General features: G+C 45.3%; 1 protein-coding gene across 4 annotated transcripts in view; it reads right to left on the bottom strand.

Moving 5' to 3' along the window:
* TNR (tenascin R) overlaps positions 1-14,317 on the bottom strand; it is a 435,764-nt gene that overhangs the window by 47,014 nt on the left and 374,433 nt on the right. For all 4 annotated transcript variants that reach the window (XM_054447885.2, XM_054447893.2, XM_054447876.2 and 1 more), the window contains 2 exons: positions 1,760-1,849; positions 428-691 (listed from right to left, as the gene is read on the bottom strand). In XM_054447885.2, coding sequence (XP_054303860.1) covers positions 428-691; positions 1,760-1,849 — 354 coding nt within the window. The remainder of the gene's footprint in view (positions 1-427; positions 692-1,759; positions 1,850-14,317) is intronic.

Here is a 14,317-nt window from a genome sequence, read left to right as displayed (position 1 = left end):
TTTTTCCAATCCAAATATGGGAAAATGGATTCTGTGAAAATAAGAACTACTTCTGTGAGTTAATCGTAATACTGACCCAGGACTGAAAGCCTGTATCCTGGAAGGAATTTTACATGATCCCGTGGATCCTCTGAATTCCCACTGATTTACTGCAGCAGGGAAAGATGGACAGAATCAACTACTATGTCAAGGCCATAGAAAAACCAGACACAAGTTTTCAGGAAGGTAACACCATTGCTCACCTCCCCCCTTTACTTCCAACCCTTCCCTCTTGATGTACTTATTAGTTTTGGCTCTATCCTTTTCTACCCACCTCTCTTTTCTCCAAAGGAAATGGAACACTGGAAGAGTGAGTTGCCTGGATGAATTTCTCACACTAAGATCCACTGATCCCTGAACCTGGCTGGGATTTCTACTGCTCTGGTACCTGTGAAAGCATCCACAGTGGACTCCAAGCTCTGCTGCCGACCCCTCTCAGCAGTGATGGAAATGATGTACTCTGCCCCAGGCTCTAGATCTGTTAGTGTGTACGAGGTCCTGTCCTTGGGTACAGTGACTTCTGAGGCAATCCCAGAGGATGGGGTAAAGGTAATTCGGTAGTGGTCAATGGGGCCACTGGCCTTGGTCCAGATGAGAGAGATGGAGGTCTCCGAGGAGGCTGTCACCATGAGGTCTCGGGGACTGTCAAGTTCTGTGGATTGACATAAATGGCCTATTTTACACATGTTCCCCAGGAGGGCAGTATTTATTGGCCTGCTTTGTGTGTTTCCAAGCTATCAGCAGGCCTGCTGACTATGAGCACTAGCTTGTCATTGCTGACACTTATCTCACATTTTGCTAAGCACCTTCCCTCTGAATGATGGCCAGGGGCTTGGCAAATAGATGAACAATCTGAAGAAAGGCATGATGAGCTCGGATACCACTGGATTGCATCCACCTCTGGGACAAAGCTGGCTGCTGATTTTCAAGCTCGCCATATTCATTTTCTCCCATCCTTTCTCAATAAGCCAATAAGGACAAAATGGTAGCTACCACCAAGTAGGGATATGCCATTCCTGGCAACAGAAGTGCACCACCCTCCAACCCTGAGGCTATTTTGACTTGTTCTAACCATAGCCAGGCAGGCAGCTAGATCTGAGGACCTGGAGACCTTTGTCCATGTGGTTCTCTGGAGAGGCTGAACCTTGGGACAAGGAGTGGTCTAAAATCCCTAGCCCGGCCCAGGCTGCTAGTACCATAGCTGCTGAAATGACTTTGAAATTTACCCAGGATTTGGAAGCAAAACTGCTGAATCCAGAGCAGCAAGGGTCTCAGCTGGACTTTTCTTCTGCCCTCAGATTTAATGGGTTGCTGCAAGTCTAGACCTTCACCCAAGTGGTGTTTGTGAGGGCCTCTGTGGTGTATGCAGGGCGAAGATGCCCTATTCTGCCTGCTGTCGGGTGGTCTAGATAAAAATATGGCCTGCAATGGCATCAACCTATTTAGGATTTTCCACCTCTGCTCTGTACAGCCCTGAGCAGCAATTCAGACCATGGGGGACCAAGCACAGGTCTGTGGGGAAGAGGGTGACTCTGTCCTGCATGGCAGAGATCAGGGATTAGGTATAAGGTGGATGTTGTTTCTAGGCTGACAGTTGTCACCAGAGCCCTGTTCACTGGAAGACATTGCTTTCTGATTAATTGTTGCTGGGACGAGCCTCCATGACTCCTTAGGCTTGTAGGCTAACCTGGTCTTCTTCCTTAGCAGTCCTCCTACTCACCAGTCCTGGCATTCATGGTGGCTGGCACGCTTTGCTGTGAGTTCATGACGGCAGATATTCCAACTCCATACTCAGTGCCGGGTACCAGATCTATCAGTGGATGGAGAAACAAACATTATTCTGTGTATGGGGCGGGGCTAGGAAGGCTGAAAGTGGGAAGAAAATGATCTTAGATTCCTATTCATACCTTGTGTTTAGTCCTCCTTGAATCCTCTCCTAATTTCAACTATTAGGAAATCCCAATTTCACTATTTAGGAATCCCAAGTCAATAGGATGAACCAGCTCACTCAGAGCTTCCTTCTTGCAGTCAGGCTATCTGGGAAGGCAGTGAGGCTGCCTTGTCAGTGACCTTCAGAGGTGTGCTCACCTAAGTATACAAGGACTCCTTGTATGCTTAGCGTCTCAGGTTGGCTTGAACCAGTGAGGGGATTTCTTGCTTAAATTGTGAATTTTGGGAGTATGTAATCAAGAGAGACAGTGTGGACATAGACCTCAAAAGCATTCCTTGAATGTTATATACAAGGACCAAGCTACACCTTTTATAGGAGCTGAGGCCATATGGGGACTCCTGGGTCCCTTCTAGGGAGCAACAGTGGATGGACTTTTTTTTCTAAGCACAGGGCTGTCAAGTAGGGGCATGCAGAAGTCCTGTCGCTGTGCCCCCCACCCCCCACCAAGTTCAGTAATTCAGGCCTCAGGGTATCTAAAGCTGTGGATCTAATTTTAGAATAATTTCCAGGGGAGTACAGGAAGATCGAGGAAACACAAAAACTGTCCCACTAAAGGGTGTAAGCTTCTCTGAGGAAATCCTTTGGGAGGTTTACTACAAAGGATCTCTGAGAGCCTCCTAGAATATCTGGAATTCTCTAGGTTCTCTCCTTGCCCTCTTTCACATTTATTTTCAGACTAACTGGTTTGACTGGTGTACTAGTTTCCTATTGCTGCTGTAACACATCACCACAATTTAGTGACTTACAACAACAAAAGTGGATTCTCTTACAGTTAGTTCAGGAGGTCTGCAGTCTAAAGTAGTTCAGCAGGGCTGCATTCCTTCTGGAGGCTCTAGGAGAAAATCCATTTCCCTGACTTTTCTAGCTTCTAGAGGTTGCCTGCATTCTTTGGTTCATGGTCTCTTAATCTATCTTCAAAGCCAGCAGCTTGAAACAATCAAATCTGTTTTCTCTCTCTGACCTCTGCTCCTATCATTGCATCTACTCTGACTCTGACTTCCCTACATCCATCTTATGAAAATCCTTGTGATCACATTGGACCCACCTGGATAGTACAGGCTAGTCTCTCCTTCTCAAGATCTTTAATTTAATCGCACCTGCAAAGTCCTTTTTGCCCTGTAAGGTGGTTATGTTCACAGATGCTGGGGATTCTTTGAGGGCTATTTCATCTATCACAACTGGCATCAAACTCATCTTTATCTATTAGGACTGGGGTTGTAGAAAAGCCCAACAAAGGCGTGGCACGGTGGCTCACGCCTATAATCCCAACACTTTGGGAGGCCAAGGCCGGTGGATCATCTGAGGTCAGGAGTTCGAGACCAGCCTGACCAATATGGTGAAACCCATCTCTACTAAAATTACAACAATTAGCTGGGTGTGGTGGTGTGCACCTGTAGTCCCAGCTACTTGGGAGGCTGAGGCAGAAGAATTGCTTGAACCTGGGAGGCGGAGGTTGCAGTGAGCCAAGATCACGCCACTGCACTCCAGCCTGGGTGACAGAGCGAGACTCTGTATCAAAAAAACAAAAACAAACAAACAAACAAAAACAAAACAAAAAAACCCAATAAAATCAAGTGATCACCCTGCAGGCCTCCAATGGTCAGTCTGAGTCCTTTCGGTGGGCTCTTTCTGGGGCTTTGTGTGGGCTCATGGCTGATTGAAATGGTATTCTGTGTTTATATAACATCTGTGCTTTTCAAAATGGATTGTGTTTTAGAGTCTTATTACAACCTTGGGAGGAAGGTGGGATAAGCAGTCTTTTCTCCATCTACATTAGCTTCCTGTGGATGCTGTTATAAATTACCACACACAGTGTGGCTTAAAACAAACATGTGTCCTCCCACAGTTCTGAAGTCTAGAAGTCTGAAATCAAGGTGTTGCCAGGACCATGCTTCCTCTGAAGGCTCTAGGAGACCTAGGTTCTGGTGGTTGCCAGCACTCCCTGGCATTCCTTGGCTTGTAGTTGTCTCACCCCAGTCTCTGTCTCTATAGACACATGTGTGTCTGTGTCCTCCCGTCTTCTTATAAACACATCAGTCACATTGAATTTAGGGGCCACCCTAATCCAGTATGACCTCATCTTAACTCTACTGCATCTCTAAAGACCTTATTTCCAAATAAGGTCACACTCAAGGGTTTGGGGTGGACATGCATTTTGATGGGACTGTTATTCCACAGAGTACATCATCTTTTTATAAAAAGAAACTGTGGCACGGAGTAAGTCTGTGACCAGCTAGAGATGCCCCCCGCCTGGATTCTGGTCTCAGAGTTCAGGGCTTTTAGGAGGAATGGGATGTCCTATTACTTCCTTCCACCGCTCAGGGCAGCTGTGATTTCTCTGGAATCCCTGATTTTGGTTGGAAATACTTTGAGCAACATTTCTTTAACAAATGGCTTGGCTTGGCCAAGAGGAATGCTGCCTGGCAGCCAGGGGGTTCTTCATCCCCTTCCTCAGTAGGCTTTCGTGCAGTCCATGCAATAAATGTTGCTTAAGCATGGCAGAGCTTACCAGGCCAGTTTCCTTCCCAGGAATGCAGTCCCGAAGCCCTGTCTGGGTAGGCATTCGAATCAGCCCTCTTTTTTCTCTTCTTAAACCAGCTCCCTTTCTTTCCCAACCCTTAATTCTTTCTTTCTCTAAAGTGGCAACATCAGTGGAGGTAAACTTTGAAGTTTGACTGCCTTTGACATCTGACATATCTATATTCAGTCTCTTTCACCTTTTACCTGTGTAATTTTGATTACTTAACATCTATGAGCCTCAACTTCTGAAGAATGAGAATAATAACAGCATCTATATCAGAGGGTCATCATGAGGATTATATGAGTCAAAGTGTTTAAAGTCCAGCGCCTGGATCTTAGCGGTAGTAGCTAGTATTTTATTACTTTGCACAGAGAACTATTCCTGGATTTTGAGTACTTTTTTTTCTTTTGGTGAGTGGTCTCATCAACTACAGAAACTTCCCCAGGCAAGTACAGGCTGGTCCTGGGTGCACCTGTTGACTTGTTGTTATTGGTTTGCTGGTGCTTAGCCTGTTGGCTCTGTTGGAAACCGTGATTCAGGCAGTACAGGTGGCAGTGAGGACCTTGCCCCTGGCTGGGCCAAGTACCTATCTCTAGATTGAATGGGTGATTGCAATACCCCCAGATCCATTTGAAGCACACATTTATCTCCATCAATATGTTCAGTGAGTTCCAGGTACATCCTTGGTTGCAGAAATGAGATTACCTTTGGGACATAAACTACTTTTATCAGGCAACTGATTGAGACCTTCAATTGCCCATAATGAAGCAGAAATTCTCCAACATAGCTGAAGGGTGACAGATGGAGGGAGTAAGACAGAAATTATACGTTGCCAAACAGATCTAACATGTAACATTTTCATCCCAGTTTCTTATTTATGAACCTTAAATGAAATGTTCAATAATTTACAATAGAATCATCTTCTCCCAGAAAATGCAGAGCAGAATTTAATGCGTTCTCGTCCCAGGTTTTCTGCCTAGAGGATGGAAAAGTGGGACTCGCTTATAGGTTTGTGCCTGCTGCTTTCCTTTGATTTCCAGCAGCTTTCTTCCATGCTACAAGTGAATTGTTGCTCTTTGCCAGCAGGTAAAATACAGTTCTGCTGGAAAAAAAAAAAAAACCACATGTATCCGAGGCATAGCCAGTGCACTTATATATCAGCACTCTGAGTACTTCTAGGGATTTTCCACTTTTTAAAGACCCCATTGCTCTCTATCAATGTCCCCTTTATCTCTCCATCCAACTCCTGCAAGTGGTAACATATAAATGGCCCTGTTCCCTTTCTTAACAATAGCACAGAAAATTCATCCCATAGGAAATCACTACTCTCCGTTCCCTATAGAACTTTCTTTGTTCAACTTGGAGGTTGATGCTTTTCTCAACTCTTTCACCTCACACCCATTCTTCTTGGAACCCCTAAAGCACAGTCATCCACTCAACAAATATTATTAAGGGCCTCCTTTGTGTCAGACACAAGGCGGTGTGAACTGAACAAGACATTAGCCTTGCCTTTTGGGGGTGAAAAGGAATCTGTGCTAAAAAAAGTAAAATAATTATTTAGTGAGCACCCATAATATGCCAAGCACTAAGCTACATGGAAAAGAATAATGATGAAGGGGAGGGAAGAAAAAGAGAAGTAAAAAATGAAGACTTTTTGAGTGTCTGATGGTAAAGAGTTATGCAAGTATAACTGAGCTTCTTAAAGATTCACACATTATTTAATTTCCCTGCAGCACTACTGATAGGGTATTGCAGATGAGCAAACAGGGGCTCCAAGAAGTCTATTCCTTGGCCAAGGTCACAAAACTGATACATGATAAAACTAGGTTTGGAACCCAAGTCTCTTGTTTTTTCTGACACATCATAGCATGGTTCCCATCCCTGAGTCTTAACAGGCCAGGAGGAAGAAGTGGAGTAAGCAACTTGGAATTCGAGAGTGATTTGGTACCTGTTATAGTTTGGATGCTTGTCCCTTCCAAATCTCATGTTGAGTTGTCATCCCCAATGTTGGCGGTGGGGCCCAGTGGGAGGTGCTTGGGTCATGGGGGTGGATCCCTCATGAATGGCTTGGAGCTGTCCTCCAGATAGTGAGTTCGTTCTCGTGAGATCTGGTTGTTTAAAAGTGTGTGGCACCTCCCCCCAACACTTGCTCCCTCTCTCATTTTGTGATGCGCAGGCTCCCCCTCCGGCTTCCCGCATGATTGTAAGCTTTCCAAGGCCCTCACCAGAAGCAGATGCTGGCACCATGTTTCCTGTACACCCTGCAGAACTGTAAGCCAGTCAAACCTCCTTTCTTTATAAATTACCCACCCTCAGGTATTCCTTTATAGTAATGCAAATGGCCTAATGCAGGACCAAAGCAGAGGCTGCTAACTAAGAGGACAAGATCAGCATGGGACTAAGAGGACATGATCAGCAGGGAGAAGATCAGCCTGGGCTATAATAGTCAGATAAGTCTTTCCAGAGAAGGCATTTGAGTTGGAACTTAAAGCTGGCTAAGATAAGGAAAGATAGAGGGAAGGAAATATGGAATTCTCTAGTGGCCAGAATGGGGCATAATGAGCATTCATAGATTAATTAGGGCTAGAGGGGAACAGGAGCTAGCACATTCTCACCTGCAGTGCAAGGACTGTGGTAATAAAGGCAGAATGACTCACTTAGCCCTGTTTTGGGAACCTATTCTTCGTGCCTGCTGTCGCTACCAGGGAAAGTGGTAGGGAGAAGGAGGCCCAAGGAACAGAGATTGCTGTCTTTTGTTAGCAAAAACATGAATAAGATACTTGGGGTCTGCAGACTTGGTTGGGCTCAAGTGGACATGAGGAAATATGGACCTTTCCATCTTTAAATCCCTGAGATCATCTCCCAAGTGTCTGTGAAGCTCATGTCTATGAAACTGAGGTTAGGGGTGTGATTGGCCCTAGTGCACTGGGTGCCTACTTTCACAGAGAGGGACAAACTGAGGACCCTGTCCCCAAGGAACTTGCAGTCAATCTGCGATTTTTATAGTGATCATGCTATTATTGTTAGTTTTCATATTGGTTTCCTCACTAGACTCTTAAGTCTTTGGGTCAAAGACTTTATTTTTTTCAGTATGTAGTATAGTGAGAAAACATGCACAGAAGCAGCATGGTGCTGGTGGCAGTAGCAGTGGTGGTGGGGAGTGTTGGGGAGACTCCGAAGAGAGGATATCTGGACTGGGTTTTGAAGGAGCAATGGACATCTGGTGGCAGGGAGGGCATCCCAGACAAAGGAAACAGGGCATGCAAAGGCAGCTCTGGCAAAATAATTCATGAAAACCCAGGGACTAATATAGGGTCCCTCATAGAGAAATTTCCCATCAGTGGAATTTGGAGACCAGAGGTTTCATGGGGGAGATATGTGGAGAAGATCTTCGGAGAGCCCCTGAAATCACACCAGATAGGCACCAATCTACTTTTTAGTTAAATGGAGATCTGAGCAATCAGCGCCCCCCACACTTATCTCTTTGGGTAATGACAGGTGCATCTTCAGGATTCCTGGAATGAGTCAGTCTTTCGAGGCCATCTCCCTGCTTTTTTGGGTGTGCATGATGTTCAAGTTTCAAGAGAAGCAGCCAATTCCATCCTGATTTAAAGGAAGGGACTGGCCTAACAAGCCCATTTTTGATAAGAAAAATAATACTTCTAAGGACTGTTTCCAGATGGAACTTTCTTATTGCTGGTGGAATTAATGAGAAACACAGCTCATCAACCTTGTCATATAGGAGCATCCCTATTCTGGGTTGTTGCTGTGAACAAGTACTCCCTGCTGAGGAAGTGGAAGCTGCAGCTGAAATATTCCCACCTGGCTTTTCCCCTGGCCCCCTTCTCCCCAGCCTTTAAGACAAATAAGGAATAGGCCCCATATGTCCCAGCTCCGTGAGGAAGAGGTATGTGGAAGCCTTTGTCCTTTCTTTCCTCCTCTTCAACTTGGGTCTCTGCAGCCCACTCCCCAGCTTCCCGCCCCTGGAAGGTGACACCATGTTTAGAGGGTGCCTTACCAAAGTGACCACTTGGGGTCACTGTGACTTCGCCCAAAGGAGGCTGAGCACTGTCTGGCCCAGGACCCCAGGCCCTGTGCCTGGTCCTTTCCTCCTCAGAAGAGCTGCAGGGCGTTGAAGGTCTGGTGCTGGGTTTGGTGTTTGTGCACTGGCCCATCAGGGAGTGCAGACATAGCGAGGTGGACATCGAGTGCCGTGGTCAGTGCTGACTTGCCAGCTGGACTCTCTCTGGAGTCTCAGATTTCTTCTCCTGCAGACAAGCACGTGGCCTGCCAGTGTACCCTGAGGAGCTGACCTTCTCACCACTAGACCCCCATTTGGGCCAGAAACCTTGAAGGTGGCAACTCCCAAAGCATGATCAGGACGTGCTTGCAGGCATCAGCCTAGTGTGTGTGAGTGTGTGTACGTGTGAGGGTATGTGAAAGTATAGTGTGTATGTATGAGTGCATGAGCATGTGTGGTGTGTATGACTATGAGTGTGTGCATGTGTGTATGAGTATGTGTGTATGTGCATGTGAGTGTGTGTATGTGCTTAAGTGTAAGTCTAAGAGTCTGTAGGTGTGTTTGTGTGTACATGTGTGCATGTGGTGAGTGTGAGTGCATCATGTGTGGCTAGCTGTAAGTCTCTGTTTTCTTTTTTTTTTTTTAATCTTTCCATGACTTTATTTCCAAAGACACAGCAATACTGAAAACAAAGACAGACTTAATTAAGTTTTAAAAATAGATTCTGAAAAATTAACTGCATTTGCTAATTAATTTGTAATGCAGAAAAACCTTCCATTGAGTGATATTAAATAAATACATTTTCAGTGTGTCAATGGCCTAAAGCCTTTATTTGTCCAGATTTAGACAAACCTGCTCTTGAGAGTCTGGCTAATTTTTTTTTTTAATTAATTTATTTTTTAATTATTATTATCCATTACTGGGTATATATCCAAAGGACTATAAATCATGCTGCTATAAAGACACATGCACACGTATGTTTATTGCGGCATTATTCACAATAGCAAAGACTTGGAACCAACCCAAATGTCCAACAATGATAGACTGGATTAAGAAAATGTGGCACATATACACCATGGAATACTACGCAGCCATAAAAAATGATGAGTTCATGTCCTTTGTAGGGACATGGATGAAATTGGAAATCATCATTCTCAGTAAACTATCGCAAGAACAAAAAACCAAACACCGCATATTCTCACTCATAGGTGGGAATTGAACAATGAGAACACATGGACACAGGAAGGGGAACATCACACTTCGGGGACTGTTGTGCGGTGGGGGGAGGGGGGAGGGATAGCATTGGGCGATATACCTAATGCTAGATGACGAGTTAGTGGGTGCAGCGCACCAGCATGGCACATGTATACATATGTAACTAACCTGCACATTGCGCACATGTACCATAAAACCTAAAGTCTCTGTTTTCTTGCAGTCCTATGTTGTATCACATCTGTAGAAACTGTCAAGCTTCTGGATTTCCTAGGCCCTGTTGGTGATTTTTCAGCTTGTCAACTGGAGATAGAGATAGTCCTGGTGCAGGGAGATGCAGCAGGTTAGCAAATGCCACCATGAGGCCCACAGGCAGGTGCCCTGTGGAGTGGGTAAGGGGTGCGATGAACAGGCCCTGGGTGGTTGTGAGAGCAGGGTGCTCCTGTGACCGTATGGGCCTGGCTCCTTTTGCCTTGTTTCCTGGTCATGAGAATCCTTATGGATCCTAGGCTTCTGTTCATGAGGGAAGACCAGGTGAGAGAGTGTGGATGGCTGAGGGCAAGCCCCCTCCTCTTCTGCTAAAACACAACTACATGCCTTTTTGATGACAGATTAGAGCAGTCACCTTGGACACAAGGGCAGAGTAGTGTTTATAATTTGTGTTAGTCCCAGTCAGGGAAGTTGATTTTTTTCGCTAAATTGCAATCAGCAACTAAAAATCTTCTCCCTCCCTTCTCTCTCTCTTTCCCTCCCTCCCTCCACTTGGAGTTTTCTAAATGATTTATTGTTTTTTTGTTGCTGCCCAGAAAGCAGAATGGTATTGTATCCTGTTACATGGTGCCAGGTTCTAATCTGGCTGGTAAGGTGTGTAACCCTCAAGGACCCCTTTGGGACTATAGGTATGGTGCACAGGCCAAACAGACATCATACAGGCTAAGTGACTGAGCCTAAAACAGACTTATTGAGGACACAGAAGCCACCAGAGCAGAGAGAAAAAGTCATTGCAGACATTGAGTCTGTCGTTCAGAAACAAATTCATATCCCAGAAGGAATTCTCTGGACATTGCCTACAGAGAATAATGGGGCGAATGTTTTGAATTTTGGGCTCCAGCCTGGACTCTGTGTGGCAGAGGGCAACATTTGTAAAGAGGAAGGTCAAGAGGGGGTACTTGCTGCCAGCCAGCCCTGGGAATGTCTCAGAGACCAGGAGAGTCAGGAAGGGCCTGGATTCCACAGCAAAGAGGAAAATGGTGGCCTCAGAGATAAGGGCTCCCGCAGGGAATGGCAAATACAGGTGCCATAGAGCTTTAAGCTTTGAGAGTCAACAGTGAGAGTAAAGGGGGCCTGATCTTGTGCCCAGCAAAGGCCAGGCTGCCACGGCTTCAGGTCTGAGCTTTGTGAGGATTAATATCAATAAAAAATCGAATGGGTATTGAGTGCTTGCTGTGTGCCAGGCTCCATCCTAAGTTCTTGAATAGGGCTATATGTATGATTTCATTTAATTCTCACTACAACCCAGTGAGGTAGATAGGATGTCTTTTAGATGAGAAAACTAAAGTGCAGGAAATGTAAGAAATTTGCTCAAGGATGCACACTTCATGAAGCTGGCCTCCGCCCTGAGTGGGGTACTTCCAAAGCTGTGCTCTAAGTGAGTGCTTCTCACTCATAGATTTCCTTGAAGCAGGGGTGCTAAAATGCAGGCTCTGTGTTGGTAGTTCTCGGGGGAAGAGGCCTCCAACATCTCTGGGGGTAATGCCTGGGCTGCTGGTGGCTGCACCACGCTGTGAGAGGCAAGGTTCTAAACCACTAGGCCATATGGACTAAAGGAGGACATCCTAAACCATCTAGTAGCTCACAGACTCCTCATCTCTTTCTTCTTCACCACTGTCATCCACTTACTGAGTAGTTTGTTGTCAGGAGCACTACCTTAAACTCGTTAAATGTATTGCCTCATGAATGCCTCATAATGGCACTGTGGGGTCAGTGGTATCAGTCCCCTTTAACAGATGAAGAAACAGAGGTTTAGAAAGATTCAATCAACTGTCCCAAATCACACAGCAAGTGGCAAGCCTGGGTACAGAGTTGAAAGTCTAGGCTCTTAGCATGTTGCATGGAGCAGAGCATTCAAATCAAACTGAGTCTGAATACAGGCATTGGAGGCTGAAAAACTTAACTTTTTAGGCTCTAAGCTGGAGAGTGAGGGAGAAAGCACAATGTTTTAGAGCCAGAGTCAAACTTCTCCCTTTTATCCCTTTCTCTTTTTTGTGGCTCTCCCTTCTCTTCCCCCAGATGCCTCAGCAAGAGAACCAACAATCCTTGCAACTAGCATCTCAGCGAGTACAAATACACTTGATTTCCTTACATGCCAATAATCCCTTCTTAAATTATGTTAAGCTATTTGCCTCATAAATCTCCTTAGCAGTGAACTCCCTGAGATAATTATGTGTAATATATAAATGTAATGTTATATATATATATATATATTTGAAATGTTTTAAATCTGACTGTAACAAAAAATCAACCTACTTAAGCCCCCTACTCAGTAATAATTTTCCCATCCCTTCTAGGTCTGTGGCATTTAAATTTGGACTGTCCCTTACATTTTACTTCTTTAGCAGAAGCAGCTGTGGAAGGGGAATCTTCTGACTGGGACTCGGAAGGACTGGCTTTGAATCATAGCTGTGCCCCTTGCTAGCCTTGTGAACTTGGGCAGGTTTTCAAACTCCATGAGCCTCAGTTTCCTCATCTGTGAAATGGGAATGCTAACCATACCCACCTCATGAGGTGGTTGTGAAGATTAAAGAAGCTATAACTGTATGAGGGTGCCTGGAATAAGACAGATGATCAGTGAGTGTCGAATCTTCTTTTTTCCCAGTAGAGGGAAATAATAACTAGGACGTGTGTGGGTTTTCTGTCTCTCTCATGATGTCATGATGCATCCTCCATATGAACAGTTAGCCATCGATTTTATATAACTGCTAATTATCAAATTAGCCTGTGGCTCTAGGCAGGGATGGGCTGCACTTAGAATCAGTTCCCTCCTGTATCATTTCAGGTTTTTTTCTGTTTTTTGTTTTTTTTGATTTAGCTTAATTTTTGTGACTGTTTCTAGCTCTCTGCAAGGCCCTATGCCAGCTGGTCTATCCTTTCTCTGCTTAATTCACCCCCGTTAATCTGCTTGGTCAGCATATCTTCTCTTCTCCTTGCTGTGCCTTTAGGAGTGCGTCTGTCTGGAAAAGGCATTTATTGTATTTACTTTTACTGGCTGTGTTTGGCAAGGTGGTCTGGGATTTCAACTTGGGAGGAAAACTGCTTTGATTATACTGCCCTTGTTTACTGTATGCACTCTTTGCTGTGTATCCCTTGTCTACCAAGACAGCAAATACTTTTGCAGGAATCCAGGACACAAATTAAACAAAATCTCTGTCTGTGAGCACATTGGCAGCTCCTGGTCCACGACTGTTCTGCACAGCATCTCCTTTATCTGAAAACCACACCCCCATTTCCAGTCTTCTACCCTTTGGTGAGTTTGGGAAGGGAGGTTTTCTTGGATGGGTGAGCCAGAGGGCCCAGGAGTGGTGTTGCCTGGGTCTCACACTCCCAGGGGACAGGGAACACTTACCAGCCAGGTATCATGGTGACCAAGGACACTGCCTTAGTCCATGCCATCATCATCTCCCTTTGACTCCAGCAACAGCCTCCTAACCAGTCTTCCTGCCTCTGACCTTGCCCTTCTCTGTACAATCCAGTCATTACATCACCGTATTTAAAATCTTTCAATGACTCTCCATTGCCCTCAAGAATAAACCCAAACTTTTCATAGGGTGCATAAGGCATGACTTGGCTCTTATTTTATCAGTGAATTCTTGCAATCCATGCCCAAGTCATAATGAACTTCTGCAGTTTCACTCATTCATTCATTCATTCATTCAGGAAATGGTGAACCCTGAGATTCAATGATGAGCAAAACCAAATATGGTGCAATGTTGACAGAGATTTAGGTCTAGGGTGGAGACTGACAGTCAAATAATCATGCCACACATGTAAAATGATAACGTGAGGAGTGCTAAGAGGTGAGTGGAAACTGGGAAGACGAAGCTGCCGGACAGAATGAACGGAACTCTCTCAGGAACAATATCAAATTTGACCACTAAAGCTCCCTAAAGTAGGGAGTAACCTGGGAGTGGAAAGGGAAGCCTGCATCGGCTAGATGAAGAGGTTCCCATCAGGCAGACGGAACAGCATTTGCCAGTCCTATATAGCAGGAGGGAAAACGTATTTGAGAAATGGAAAGAAGCAGACTTGTGGGCCTGGAGCCCAGAAAACATCAGGGGACGTGGGTGGGAGGTGAGCCTGGAGAGGGCAGGGGAAACCAGGCAGGGCCTGGTGTCCACACAAAGGGTCTGGGCTTATCCTAAGAGCAGTGGGAAGTCCCTGGAATATCTGCACAGTGCAATGGCATAATCAAAAATGTACTTTGAAAAAGTCACCGGAAGGCCAGGTGCAGTGGCTCACACCTGTAATCCCAGCACTTTGAGAAGCCGAGGCAGGTGGATCACCTGAGATCGGGAGT

This window comes from Pongo pygmaeus, chromosome 1 (genome assembly GCF_028885625.2).
Source record: "Pongo pygmaeus isolate AG05252 chromosome 1, NHGRI_mPonPyg2-v2.0_pri, whole genome shotgun sequence".
In the NCBI taxonomy this organism is placed as follows: domain Eukaryota; kingdom Metazoa; phylum Chordata; class Mammalia; order Primates; family Hominidae; genus Pongo; species Pongo pygmaeus.
Note: the sequence above shows the minus strand (reverse complement) of the source record. Positions and strands in the feature narration are given on the sequence as shown.